Consider the following 15,118-nt stretch of genomic DNA (forward strand, 5'->3'; position numbering starts at 1 on the left):
TTGGAGGCCAAATACATTGATTAGTTGTAATTTTCCTGTTGATGACCCCCACTGTGCTGGATACACCTCAGGAATAATCACATGGTGCCACAGGCCTGCTGCTGTATCCTGTGATAAATTCTAAGTCACGGTCTCTCCAAAACACTCACTATTTGATCTGAGGGGCAAAGCGACCGACTAGTAGCAGATCAGAAGCGTACCTGTTCACTCTCACATTCACTCTCTGCTTTCAAAGTCATAGTGAAATGATGTATCAACCTGAAGAGAGGGAGATGTGAAATATGTCCATTTCGCTGACGGCAGTGTAGCTGATTTCTGTGTTCAGGGAGAGTGAGCTGCTTAATGCAGTGTGAAAAGATCTAGCAGTTCTGTTCAGCTGATATCAACACGGGCTGCACAGTGGTGTAGTGGTTAGCACTTTCGCCTTGCAGCAAGAAGATCTCTGGTTCGAGTCCCGGCCTGGGCCAGGGATCTTTCTGCATGGAGTTTGCGTGTTCTCCCTGTGCATGCGTGGGTTTTCTCCGGGTTCCTCCTACAGTCCAAAAATATGCTGAGGTTGATTGATTACTGTAAATTGCCCGAAGGTGTGAATGTGAGTGTGATTGTTTGTCTGTATATGTAGCCCTGAGACAGACTGGTGACCTGTCCAGGGTGTCCCCTGCCTTCGCCCGTGTCAGCTGGGATAGACTTCAGCACCCCCCGCGACCCTAATGAAGATAAAGCGGTGTATAGAGAATGGATGGATGGATGGATGATATCAACACTAAGTTAAAGAGAAGCTCAGTCATTGAACTACTAACTGCTCTCACTGCTTTTTATTGAATTTAGTTTCTTTAGTCTATTGTTCTGTTATTCTCTATTTATTCATCAGCTGATTTTCTACATTTGACTTAAATTTGAAAATAATGAAGGCCTCTACATTGGAGCTGCAGCTTTTCATGTCATGAATTTGAGCTGTGTCTTTGTGCACCTGTCTAAGAGAACAGCTTTTACTAGCTTTTGTTCCCTTAAGTGTGAATGTACATGACATGGTTCAGGCTGTGAGTGTAGGGCAGAAATGTTACTGAACAGATGCCGTGTTCACAATGACAGTGGTCTGCATGAACTGTAACACATACAAACACAACATGAATAGTGAGATGATCTATTAGAGGAAAAGGAAACGTTTTAGTGTTCTGGTCTTCTTGTGTAAAGGCTTGGTTTCCATCACATGTAACTGAAGTATAATTTCACTGGACATTTGTTTGGGTGTCCAGTGACCTTTAGTAGCCAGGACACAAGGATGGAACAGGGAAGGTAGAACTGTGAGCTCCACTGAAAACAAAGACCTCACTTATCTAGTGGGTGTCTTCTCTCACATAAACACAACCCAGATAGCAAACTATGGGTGAATCAATGTTGAATCTATGTTGAGACCTAACGTCGAAATTATACAGAAAGCGCAAGGTTGATAAAATGTTGAGTCAACGTTTGCTTTTCAACCATAAATCACACTTTACCCAGATAGCAAAAGATGTTAAATCAATGTTGAATTAGGGTTAAGAAGGTTGAATTGTGGTTACGGTTGAAGACTGATGGTTGGATCAACGTTGATTCAACAACATTTTGTCAACATTGAAGTTTGTGTTTAAAAGATGCCATTGAATCTACATTGTATTTTGGTTTAATTAAAATGTTTGACAGGTCAATGTTTAATTAATGTTGAATCTATGTTTGCAAACATGTAATCTATGTAAGCAAATGTTGACTCAACATTTTATCAACCTTGCGCTTTCTGTATAATTTCGACGTTAGGTCTCAACATAGATTCAACATTGATTCACTCATAGTTTGCTATCTGGGAATGCACTTCGATTACAGTATACAACAAAATTGAGAACACCCTGGTGCAAACTTTGTTCAAATGATTTTTGAAATGATACAAACTTGAATCACCTCTCAATATGTTGCATTATAAATTAGTAGTCTTTCCTTTGTAACCAGTCAGAAACAAATACTTTACAAAGACTACACTGAAAATACAGGCTCTAATATAGATGGCAGCAAAAGTGACAAGAAAAGCACTGAGGGAGCGCAGTACTCCGCCAAGACTGTTCATTCCCCCGTACAGCATTGTCAGAAATACAGCCTTTTTTTTTTTTTAAATAAATGCACGATTGATGTCAGAAGTCATGGCAACATAGAATGTGGCCTTTTCATATGTACCCACAAAGTGACTTTGCACTGAGCACAGGTGTGTGTTATGTATGTGTACATTATGTACGGATACCGAATCCCATGGACTAAATATGTAGCGGGTGGCAGAAATTGATGCGACTAAGAAACACCCCCACAGTTTAATCAGTTGTTCCTTGTATCATTTCTGACAGATAAATCCTGATAAGTTATCAGTGGTGGATTTGTAGTAGGATCACAATCATGTGATCATCAGCAGGCAGCTGATGTAGTGTTCACTTGTTGTCATGGTTACAGTGACGCCATACTGCTATTTCACAATGATACAGAAATCTTTAACAAATCTGTGGATCCAGACTATAAGCCACATCACTGCTAAAATCTAAACATTGGTCCTTGTGTCATTTCTGACCTTCCCTGATAATTTCATCCAAATCTGTTAGTTTGTTTTTGAGTAATGTTGTGAACAGTCGGACAAACAAACCAAACAATCATCAAATAACTCTGCCAAGGCTCTGCCTCTGTGGCAGAGTAATTAATAACAAACTAAATCACTCAATCCATTGTATTATTCCAGTCTGGGTAAAACTTCTTGATCGGAATAGACAAATTTTTACTGTTTGTATGTAGAATTTTGGAAAAAATTGTAATAAAATAATCCGAAACACCACCAGTCCCAAATCAAGTGTCAATAAACTGGCTCTCCAGTCAGAGGAGGCTGGACTGTCCAACAGTCCACTACCAGCCTCTCTCTGGTCCTCATAAATGCAGTCTGTCATGCCGGTAAACACAAGAATGCTCTGTGCAATTTATTTTCATCCATGTAATCATTTTACTGCCATTCACATGAAAAGTCATCTTGTACAAAATTTAATGTCATCCTGCCGCTCCTCCCCCAGCATCCACCCGCAAGCTGTATGAGAAGAAACTGCAGAAGTTGCTGGATGATGGTCCTGCTCCACTGCCTCAGCTGGTTCTCACAGACATACAGGTCAACCACAACGGCAATTCTGAATCTGACCTCTACAGCGACAAGGAGGACGGTAAGGACATCCAACAGAATATTCAGACAGATTTTATTTATACATTTATTATGAAATGTGATATTTAGTGTCCTTTCACTCAATTCTACAACTGAGAAATATGATGTAATGTATTGCCACAGTGGTATATGACATGTGGTGTATTGTTTCGGCGGCTTACCAGTGGGGTTGTTTGTTGTCACCTGCGGTTAAATGTTGAAATTTTTATCAACAACCACCTTCCAAAGAATAGCATACACTAGAAGAGTCATGTCCCAACTTTTAGGCAGCTGCTGTTTGAGTCTCAGTCCACTAGAAAATCAGCGTCCAGAGACTGAACTTTGGCTACACACCCAGGGCTTGTTAGTGAGCAGTTTGATTGCCTTTCTTTATTTGACATAACTGTGATGTGGCTGGACATTGTAACCACTGCTAGGCTTTGTTTCTGATGTCGATAAATATTCCTCAAGGAACAAGAGTCATTTAGAATCATTACGTCATGCACTGTGCTGTCAAAAATCAAGCCTAGAGGAGTAGCACTGAGCGACCATGAATGTCTTAGTGATCAGTCAGTTGTAAAGATCATGTATGTCATGTAGGGCTGGACCCAAATAACTGAATATTCAGTCGTGACGATGGTATCCGAATATTAATTTTGAGATCCGAATCCACCCCCCCACCCCCCCACCCCCTTTCCAATGAGCTATTTTGCCACATTGACCAGAAATATGTTTGGAGGAGAGAAGGAAAGTCCCTTAACCCCAAGAACACCATATTTAAAGTCAAGCATGGTGGTGGCAGTATTATGCTCTGGTGCTGTTTTGCTGCCAGTGGAACTGGTGTTTTATACAAAGTAAATGGAATAATGAAGAAGGATTCTTCAGGGAAATCTAAAATCATCAACAACAAGCTTTGGGTCTAGGAGGCAGTTAGGTGTTTTACCAAGACAATGACCCCAAACACATATCACAAGGAAGAAAGAAATTGCTAAATCAGCCTAGAATTTAAGGTTTTAGACTGGTCTTCCCAAAGTCACGAGCTACACCTCATCAAGAACCTGTGGACTGGACTGTGCTGAAGACAAGTCTGTGCCAGAAAGACAGCACATTTAGTTGAACTGCACCAATTCTGTCCAGAGGAGTGGTCAGATATACAGCTAGAAGCTTGAGAGAAGCTTTGACACTCAAAGTGCCGAGTTAAGGTGTAAATGGCCAAAAGACATTTGACTGAATATGTGTAGCTGTGTATGCATATTTTAAAATGCATGGTAGTTTTTTTTTTTGTTTGTTTGGGGGGTTTTTTGAAAATCTGCATGTGTTTCAATAATTCCATCATAGAAAATTCAGAGTTGTAAGAGTCATTGGAAACTCAAGTCTGCCATGACATACGTGGTCTTTAGTGGATGTCAACTTTGTTCACAACTGTAGTTTCGTCTTTCTACCAGTAAATTTCCGCTGTAGTGAAATGAATGAAAATTATTAACCTCTTGGAGGTTAAGAAATGAAAATCAAACTGCTCTACCTTGGAAAATGATTGGCACTTGTGGAAACTAGCAATTCGTTTTGCATCACTGTGATATGACATGTAATAACCCAGCAGTACGATGTGTGATGGCACTGTGTTTCATCAGAAGTGACGGAGGCACCAGTACCAGAGCCTGTGGAAGAACCACAACCAGCTCCAGTGGTGGAGAGACCAGTGAGGAGCAGAGGGAAGACCCCCATCACCACCCGCACCCGCAGCAGCCAGCACCAAACAGTAAGAAAGAAGCTTCATTTCCTCTCAGTGGAAAACAAAACACCACCTGAAACTAGGAATCATCCTGGTTTCTTCACTGCACTGTGTTGTCACACTGATTTTAATATTAGTTTGTTGTTTATGCAAAGTGTAACTTTTTTGCTGCTGCTGTAGGTGCTGAGCCAGAGAACTGTGTTGTTACACCTATATCTGAGAGGCGTTAAGCTGCCAACAGCTTGTCTTTACTGATGTTTGTGATAGGAGTAACTTGGATGTTGACGGTGTGTAAATCCATTGCCGGGCCAACTATAAACCTGAATGATCAGGGAGCTGTATGTTTCCTTGTGTAAAAGAAACTGTAATTTCTAAATTTCTGCAGAAAAAACAACAGTGCTCAGGATTCCAGCTAATTGGGAACCAGGAGTACCAGGGCACAGAGGGAGATTTTTTGTTTTGTTTTTTAACTCTGTTCTTTCTGTTGACTTAATCCACAAGTATTCTTCTGTGTTTGACTTTCCATGTTTTCTGGAACAATATCCTAAATGTTACTGAACACAGAATGTTCTCAGAGGATGTAATGATCCTTTTGCTTGATATAGTGAATTATTCCACAATGGTTCCATTGGTTTCAAACGGAAGAAGTATTCACATCCATAAATAAAGGTAAAAATAATCGATTTAAAATAAAAGTCGTCCATTAAGCAATCCTGCTTGAGTAAAGGTACATGAGTGATTGCAGAAAAATGTAGATAGCATATTAAAGTACAAGTCTTGGTATGGGTTCTGTGAAATATTTTTGTATGTGCCATCATTAGATTAATAATAGTAAAGCATTAATGTAGCTTCTGCATGTGGAGCTAGCTTGATTTACTTTATATCCAGCAGATAAATGTGAAGGTTTGGATAGGGCTGGACCCGAATATCCCAAATATCCGAATATTTGTTCACTACGGCACTATCCGGATATTAATTTTGGTATCCGAATATTTGCGGAAAGAATATGCGGCGTTACTGTCTTCCCTCCGCCTTCGGCCCACATCGGCACTTATCGGCTCATCCCATTGTGTGATCACATAAACATATACACATATGTCTATGTGATCACCCCCTCCTCCCCCCAGATGAAAATATTCGGAGCTCGTCTCTTCCCTGCGCCTTCGGCCCACTTCAGCTCATCCCACCGTGTTCTTCGGCTCATCTCGGCTCCTCCATTCCTGTTTGTAAACACCACCCGAATGACCGGGTGGCTGCCGACTCTGACGTCACGCTTCACTTTGTTACACAAGACAAGATGCTGAAGACCTCCGCTGTTTGGGAATTCTTCAGTTTAACTGAAGACAAAACAAAGGCAACATTTGGGCCCGGGAGACCAGACGAACGGATCTGAATATTCGGGCCGTCTCCGCCACAAGCCCCCACCCCACCCCCACCCCCTGTTTGATTTCTCAAAACCTACTTTTTTTTTTTTTTTAGCACAGTTGATAATTTTCTGGATTGACAGTCACGTTTCATGCCAGTATAATCCATAACAGCACTCCAACTGTAAGACATCAAACACTGTCTATTTGAAAACTAAATGATACTTTAATTCTACCACTGAAATAGCTCCCACCTGGCAGCTCTACAAGTGAGTGTGAACATAAACCACAGCAGAACTATAAGGTGTTTTTCCTGAACTCTAGTGACCTAAGAGTTGCCATGTTCCTGCTCAGGAAGAGAAGTTCTATTCTTTTTTGGGCTCAATAATAAATGAAAAAAATCAGACTTCCCGCTTCTTTCTCGTCGCTGTTTGAGTAGATGGCCGTTACGAAAGAATGAGTCATCCTTGAAGAGTTAAAAGAGAGATACTGATGTCTGATTATTGGAGCCATATCACTGGTTTCCACCTTGAAACCACATTCCAGCACCAAAAAAGAACAGGTGAGAAAAGCTGCAGTCAGCATGGGTTCGTAGACCCAAAAAAGTTTGGAAAAAAATGTCAGACTGAGTGAAAACTGAATAAGTTGAGCATCAATGAGGCTTTGCTGCAGCACAGAAGTAGATGTGGTGTGTGTCGTGCAGCAGGTAGGACGGGACATCCAGCAGCTGGCTTTCATTACACAGCTTCCTCTCACACTGACAGAGGAAGTGTTTTTCATTTTATTGGAGTGCAGTCACACCCAGCTCATTGGAAGGTTCAGTGTATCAGTGCTGCTTGCTGCATGTCAGACTCCAAGCACATGATCTGGATTAGCTGCTGCCATGCACACTGGATGCTTTGGACTTATTCACACACTGACTTTTCTCTTCAGAGTTCCACTTCTGATTACTCCTCCTCCTCCTTTGTGTTTCATTTCTGATTTTCTATGTCCTCATTTCCTTATGGTTGTTTTTGTAATCAGAAAACCTAGACAATGTACCTTGAGAATTTTGCCTCCACTATTTTATTGTTGCTCATTTGAACCTTAACCTCCTATACTACTACACTGTTCTATTTAGGTTAGCACAGTACTAATTCAAACAGTGTGTAAAAGCCTCTTTTAGGGAAAAGCAGCAGTATTAACTGTCTCACATGGGAGAGCAGTGATCCAGCAGTGTGTTTTGGTCGATCTTGAATGTGGTTGTTAAAAGCGCCTCCTGCTGCCCAGACAATGAACGTACACCTGTTGAGCCGAGGCCTCCAGGAATGAGAGGCATGTAGAAACTGTTGGTCTGATCTCAATAACCTGATAGGGGCTATGGAGGAGGAGCTGGAGGCGTGCGTGCTTTCGTGTTTCCTGGTGGGATTTACCCCTCTGGCTTGTTATGAACTTTCCAGTAGAAATAGTGTTGGTATTCTTCAGGTATTCTTCAGCTGTGTATGGGATGTTCTGATGTTCTCAATAATGTAATTAGGTTAAAGGCAAGTAATGAACAGACTGAAACGTGGCTTTCAGCGTGCCATTGGCTTTACTGTCCCTCTCCTTCTGTAGTCGTGAAACTAGTGTTGCATTTGTGTTTGCTTTTTCCCCCTTTTCTCCAGTTAATGTACAGTTTACACCAACCAAAGTTCTCCTTCACTTTCAAATTCTTGGTTCCTGCACAGAGCAGCTGTATACTTTATCAGAATTTATTTCTCAGTCATTCAAGGATAGTCGTAGCCTAGCCGCGCTAGACAACCCACGGCAACGAATTTAATTCTCTGCCAGGGTCGGTCTAGTTACCCTCCATAAGGCTCGAGGTTGGATGCTCCTAAAACTGGCCGGACGAATCCCCATGAAGTGTAGAGTCAGAAGGCGGGCGTAACTAAGTGACGACAGAGGCGCGACGATTCTGACAGAAACAACCGGAAACAACTAGCCTAGCCGCACTAGACAACCCACGGCAACGAATTTAATTCTCTGCCAGGGTCGACAACAAAAACAACAGCCGTTGAGCTCCATTAGCACCAATAATCTTTCTGTTAACATGTCTGTAATATACTTGAGCTTCACCTATTGACTGTATAAATAAGGCTTCACCGAACTACCGCATCCTCTGATTTCCGGCGCTCTAGGAGCCTATTCGTTGCGCTGATTGGTTGTATACCTACCCAATTGCTGCAGAGTGATTTGATAGACAACCTCTTAGCCCACCTCCCTCCCTGTCGAGCGTGCCTAGACCCTTGTGTCTTCAGAGCATGGGTCTAGCGCAGCTAGGCTAGGTCTAGGATATTCGTGCTTTGCAAAACTGCATATGTAAATTTTTGCTAAAGCATGAAGTCTTCTGTAATGCACTTTTTTAACCTTCATTTTGTCATTCTTGACCATGCTTTGTCATCGATTACAGTGATTGTAATATTGAGTTTGTCTTGGCAAAGTTATCGTCAATCTCCTAATGAACCAAAACATTGAGTACATGAAGGCGACAGTTCATTCTGCAGCACAAACATAACTTTGATGTCTTCACTTTTAAAAGGGTGATGCAGTTCATGTGGGCATGCATTGAAAAATCTCTGGACCAAAGATAAAGCATAAATGAATGTTGATAGACAGGGTATTAGTCAAACCCTGCTGTTCTCATTGTCTGCTGGTGTGTGTGCGTACCATGTGTGTAGAACAACCCGCTGATGGATGAGCAAGATGAAGAGATTGTCCGGAGAGTAAAGCACAGATCCAGGCGGTTATCCCAGAAACTGGTAAATGCTGTCCTTCAACTGGGTGGCCAACAGTGTGACCGATTAACCCACTGGTGCACTCTCTCCTCTGCCTGTAAATCTACTTCACACCAGACTGTACAGAGGTGTATGTGCACAGAGGCAGCTCCTTCTCTTCAACACCTTGATATATGTTCACTCCTCTGTTCCAACAGTTTGAAATATGTCATTGTAATCATGTTGAGTAGCAGCTCCCCACCTTTGAAATAATACATGATGCAGTTCATTAAATTAATTTTTAAGAAAAAAAATATTTAGTGGCCAGAGTTTTTCTGTTATAATTCCTGAAGAACAGAGATGGAATTTTCACTCAGATAGATTTTTTTGTTTTGCTAATAGATGTATCCAATCCAAGATCCCCGGTTCAAATCCCGGCCTGGGCCTGGGATCTTTCTACATGGAATTTGCATGTTCTCCCTGTGCATGCATGGGTTTTCTCCGGGTTTTCCGGCTTCCTCCCACAGTCCAAAAATATGCTGAGGTTAATTGATTACTCTAAATTGTCCGTAGGTGTGAATGTGAGTGTGATTGTTTGTCTGTATATGTAGCCCTGTGACAGACTGGTGACCTGTCCAGGGTGTCCCCTGCCTTCACCTGAGTCAGCCAGGATAGACTTCAGCACCCCCCATGACCCTAATGAGCATAAAGCGGTGTATAGAGAATGATGGATGGATGTATCCAATCCAATCCAGCTTTATTTATATGGCACTTTTAACAACCACCGATTCAGCCAAAGTGCTGTACATCCAGAACAAGGCAAATAAAATCAGGGCTACACAATAGAAGCACTAAAATCAAATAAAATACTGATGTCCTGCCCAAAACAATGCATTCCACGCCACTGCCTGCCAGACTTATGGAATGCAAAGCAAGTCTAAACGGTAGTGATCAGAGCCTGGAGACTTGTGACCAGGAGCTTTCCTCCAAGGACCTACCTGATGAGCCACTACAGTTAGCTGAAAATGTATACACAATAAAGGCACTAAAGACACTAAAAGGATCTATTTCAACATTAGTACACGTGGGCCTAACGGATGAACACTATCTAGTTGAACTCTTCATTTTAAGCACCTTTTTTTCGAGTCAGCTGGTTACATCTTAAACTAATACAAAAATGGCAATGCTAATTGGTCTTAGAAATGATATGTACAATTCCTTTAGGTGGAATAAAATTGTAGTTCATTCTCCATCAAGATTTTAATGGTACTCCTACTCACCTATCCGGTACTTTAGCAGTACTCTTAAGACAGAACACAAAGTCCAACAGGAGGAACTAATGTAAGACACAAACCAAGCTCTAATCCAGCAGTGGAGACGGCTGTCCAAAACGCCACCGAGGTCTGCAGAGCTCCTACTCTCACATTTGCGGGTGGCTTTCTGATGTCAGGAAGGCCAGAGGGAAGTTGACGTTGCAAACCTTTACCATGAATACAGTCCACTAAAAATCACTTTAACCCAACGATCAGCCACCAGATCAGAGCAGTTTGGACACTGCATGGCTCCACACTAACCTTTACATTGGTTGAGGTTGTGGGCCTAATTTTTTAATTTAGGTGCACACAAAGTTTTTTTACTGTGCCATTTGGCACTTACTCATATAATTATTGACTTTAATTGGCAGTTTACTGACATGGGTAATTTCTTGGCACACTGTGTAAATGACCGTAAACTGAAATGAAAGTGCAGGTAAATGGTTTGTTGTTCTTCAGGAGGATGATCTGGGTATAAAGCAGCTCTTCTTTGGTCATACTGTAAAAGTTTAGTGTTATCTTTGATTCCTCAGTGCTTCAGTTTTCTGCTGCCTGGTTCTGAAACGCTGAAAGAAAAGGGTCTGCTTTGACAGGATGAGTTTTTATTTTTTAGCATTTCAGTTCAAAGCGTTGATGCTCTGCTTGCCTTTTTACCTTGATTGTAGTCTATGCACTAAGTGCGCCATGCTTCCTGTCTAATTATATCAGTGTTTCCCACATGCTGAGAACTTGCTTGTGGTGGGGGCAGCACAGCAAGGCTGAGGCAGTTAAGATGAGGAGAGGGGTTGTTTTCTGAAGCTAGTGAAAGGCCTCTAGTCTTCACTCAATTACTGCAGTGAAATCTATAGTTACTTTAAATCTGTTAAGTTGAAACTGAATGGTTTTTTTTCCTTTGAGTTCACCCAGAGACAGACAAACAAACAAAATATCAGGCACACTGATGCTGCATGCTAAGTATTGGTGATGTCATCTTATAGCACACAGATACACACTCTTTTTAGGTCATCGTATGGATGATGAAGACCTCAAAAGAGTGTGTGACAGAGAAGATCAAACTGCCTAATTCACACCTCCAAACACCTGACCAGTCTACCACTGTCAGATGGAGCCTCTTTGTAGAAGTTCCAGCAAACACTTTTCGTTTCAGCTTGGACTTGTAGGCACAGCCAGTAGCTGACATGTTTTAGCTGCAAATCCCAGCAGTTCTTAGAATCCCTCAAGACATTTTCCTCTCACTCTCACCCATTCAAAACCTGTAGCTCCAAGAGGAACAAACGGTGTGACATCTTCCCAAACTTGATAAGGACACATCTCACAAGTCAGTCTCCCTGCTCGGCACTGCTCAGCTAAAGGTCAGCCTTTTTGTCAACCCTCTCACTTGTCCATCACAGCCAGAATCTCTCTTGAACTGCTGATTGTGTGTCCAGGTGTCAGTATGCTCACTGCACCATCACACTCAGTCAGTCAGCACAGAGGTGATGAAGCACAGGAATGAGGTATTTTGGGTGGTATGCAAGTATTTGAAAAAGAATGGTCGGCTGATCAGCCTGCACACGGGAACACACATACTTATATCTTTGTGAGGATGCTCCCCGATGTGTATTCCATGCCTTCCTTTACCCGAAGTCAAACCTAATCTAACCTGAACATTAACACAAGTCGAAACCTTCGTCCAGCCGTTTGAATGTGTCAGAGAATGAGCACTGGTGAAAATATTGTCAAGAGTCAGGGTCTAAAAGTCCGATTAGCCCTCACAAAGATGTACAAGTACAAACACTCCAGTAATAAAAGGCAAACACTGTTCTTTATGTCTTTAACTTGACATTGGTAATCACAGGGGTTGGGGTTGTTAAATGTTGCATTCTTCGCCTGTTTCTGCTTTTGTACACTGTGCCTAACTTGATGTGTAGTCCATGCATCCTGTCAGTCCTCCATCAGTGTGTATTTGTTCAGTCACCATAGTGCTCAAATGACGATACAATTAGCTACACAACTACATCAGAGGTAAACCAGGCTCAGTCATTTAAAACGGCAAAGCTCCAATCCATTAGACAGACCATGATCCATTTGAAATGGTTCTGTTCACTTCTAAGTTTGACTTGTTGAGTAACTGATACTTCTCGATTTGTGAATGGGCTTCACATGCCTTTCAGTATGAAGGCAGTGGTTCACCCTGACTGTAAAAGCAGAGGGCTTGACAGTAGCATCTGCATTTGACCAGTGCTACCACATTTAACTCGCTAAAGTTTATTTATATTTATGTCAGGGTAGAGACTGCGATTTGGTAGAATTGGAGTTTCTACCAGTAGAGATTGCGATCGCAATCTCTACTGGTAGAAACTCCAATCCTACCAGTAGAGATTTGTCAGGGCTAAGGTTAGACTTTTAAGGTTAGGGTCAGGGGTCAGGGAAGGGGTTAGATTAAAAGGTCAGGGTCAGTTAAGTTTAGGGTCATAGGTCAGGGCAGGGGTCAGATTTAAAGGTCAGGGTTAGTTAAGGTTAGGGTCAGGGGTCAGATTTAAAGTTCCATCTCTACTGGTAGAGATTACAATCGCAAACTCTACTGGTAGAGACTCCAATTCTACCAAATCGCAGTCTCTACCCTGACATATACATATGAGTATGTGTGTGTTTGGCCTTCACTGACAAAAAGCATGAATGAAGCAAAGCCTCAACAATGTATGGCAGCAGCTACTTTAGTTGGAACTATTTTAATGATGAATTCTAAATATATGGATTGCTGAGATTTGTCTTGTCAGGACCACAACTCCATACAGAAATCAAAATTTCTATCAAATCCGTTTAGAGTGAAAAGCACAGACCAGTTGAAGTTACTCCTTTGTTCCTTGTTATGCATTTGCTCTCTGACTTTGGCAGTAGCTTTGAACAACAATGTACCCTGTGTGAGATGAAATGTGGCTAGTGTAGGCCTGTGATTAGTCTTGTGTATCTGTGTTGGCATCTCAGGAACCCAAACCAAGTGCAGAAGCAGCAGTAGGACAGGGACAGAAAGCCACAACTGTAAGACCAGCTGATAGGGTGCATAAAGATATGTTTGAGTTCCACTGGAAGTAATCATCCATTTGTATTTAGTGTTATTGAACATAATGGCATGGGCTACTTTTTCCTTATGTAACTGATATTCCAGTCTGTGTTTTGTACCAGTCAAAGGGTCTGATTGAAGAACAGAGTCCACGACAGGCTGCAAAGCCATCAAGGCCTTCATCCTTTCTTGTCCACCTCACCAAAGCCAACCCCATCAGCTTTAGCCCTGTATGTGACATGTCACCCACTGAAACTGAGAAGTCAGACCAGTGTGGATCTACACTGGACAGCAGATCTACAGTAGGGCTACAGATCTACTCAACCATCTGTGGTGGCAGGGTTCCCTTCTGTTCCTCACAGCTTCTCACTGACATTTGGGGTCTGAAAGGAGCTTTGTTTAGTCAAAAGTTAAAACTCACATTCTGTTCATGTCTGTTCGGTGTACTGGTTTCTGATGAAGTGGTTGTGTGTTTGTGTGTGCAGCTGTTTAGGCATTGTGTGAGGACAGCTGTGTGACAGCTGAAGTGCTGGCTGCTTAAACATCCTTGTACCACAATGACGCACACTGTTTGTGAGCAGGAGGAGTGTGTCCCCCCAGATGTCCTGCTGCTACACAGACACAGGCAGCAGAAAATCACCGGCTTTCTGATCACATGCAGCCCTGTGAGGACGCTGGGCTGTGTGTCTGCGCGTGTCAGACAGGTTAGACTGAATGTTGCAGGGCAGAGACTTGGATCTGTGTCACACTCACAAAGTGGTTTGGTAGTAGACATGGTGACTGGCCCTGCACTTTGTTTGAAGTAGTCACATGGTGAGAAGTGTATAATGTCAGGCAGAGAGCCCTCTGCTGGTTCAAACCTTGCAGTTACAGGTGTTTCATCAGAATCCACTAAAGGCCTTGAGCAACAAGAAACTTGTTCAAGTGCACTGGTGAAATGTAATGTCATGTAAATCATGTTCACTATGGTTGATTTTGTCTGTGCAGGTGGAGAAAATTGCAGCCAGTGACCAAACCCCAAAAGTGGAGGAGAAGGATGTTCTGAAAGAGCTCTTCTCCAATGACATTACCAGTCCAACAGGAATCACGTAAGTAACTAATGGTCACTTGTCCTGACAGTGAGCGCAGAGGTTTTTCCTACAATAAAAGTCAAAAACACTAAGATTTACCCTCAGAGTTGAAACTCATTTGTAATTTTCATGAAAATGCATTCAGAAGACCGACGGCTTCACTGGCGAAAGAGAGGAGCTGAAATGGGAACAACCTTAATAAAATTTTAAGTTAAACAACTGAAGGAGCGCTCCAGTATTAACTCAGTAGTGTCAGCTTTTTAAAAAGATATCACAGTCTCGAATTGATTAGCAACAACAATGTATCTGATGCATTGTTGTTCTTATGCACTCATAAGAGAGAGGTTGTAAAAAGCAGATATTCTGTCCTATGTTTCCCTCAATACAGCAGGTTTTCCCTGGGCCCTATCAAACTTCACTGCCTCCATTTGTAAGCCAGGCCCCAAGGACAAGCTCATTTGACTTTGCTGACTGACACCTTTGCCCCGTGTGTTGTCAGCGTCATTTTAGCAACAGCTGCTGTGAGAATGCACCGATCCAGCTTTTCACACCCAATTCTGACAGCTCAAATCTAACCTCATGGCTGTCTGTTTCCTAAATGTAAAATCTATGCAGCTCACTGCATGGAACTCACGAGTAACATGAGCTCAGGAAATTCTGTGAACTAA

The 15,118-nt window shown here is 42.2% G+C and overlaps 1 protein-coding gene across 1 annotated transcript in view; it reads left to right on the forward strand.

Moving 5' to 3' along the window:
• tmpoa (thymopoietin a) overlaps positions 1–15,118 on the forward strand; it is a 36,027-nt gene that overhangs the window by 16,125 nt on the left and 4,784 nt on the right. The window contains exons 3-5 of the mRNA XM_022217465.2: positions 3,075–3,218; positions 4,828–4,955; positions 14,368–14,468. Coding sequence (XP_022073157.1) covers positions 3,075–3,218; positions 4,828–4,955; positions 14,368–14,468 — 373 coding nt within the window. The remainder of the gene's footprint in view (positions 1–3,074; positions 3,219–4,827; positions 4,956–14,367; positions 14,469–15,118) is intronic.

Source organism: Acanthochromis polyacanthus, chromosome 1 (genome assembly GCF_021347895.1).
Source record: "Acanthochromis polyacanthus isolate Apoly-LR-REF ecotype Palm Island chromosome 1, KAUST_Apoly_ChrSc, whole genome shotgun sequence".
In the NCBI taxonomy this organism is placed as follows: Eukaryota; Metazoa; Chordata; class Actinopteri; family Pomacentridae; genus Acanthochromis; species Acanthochromis polyacanthus.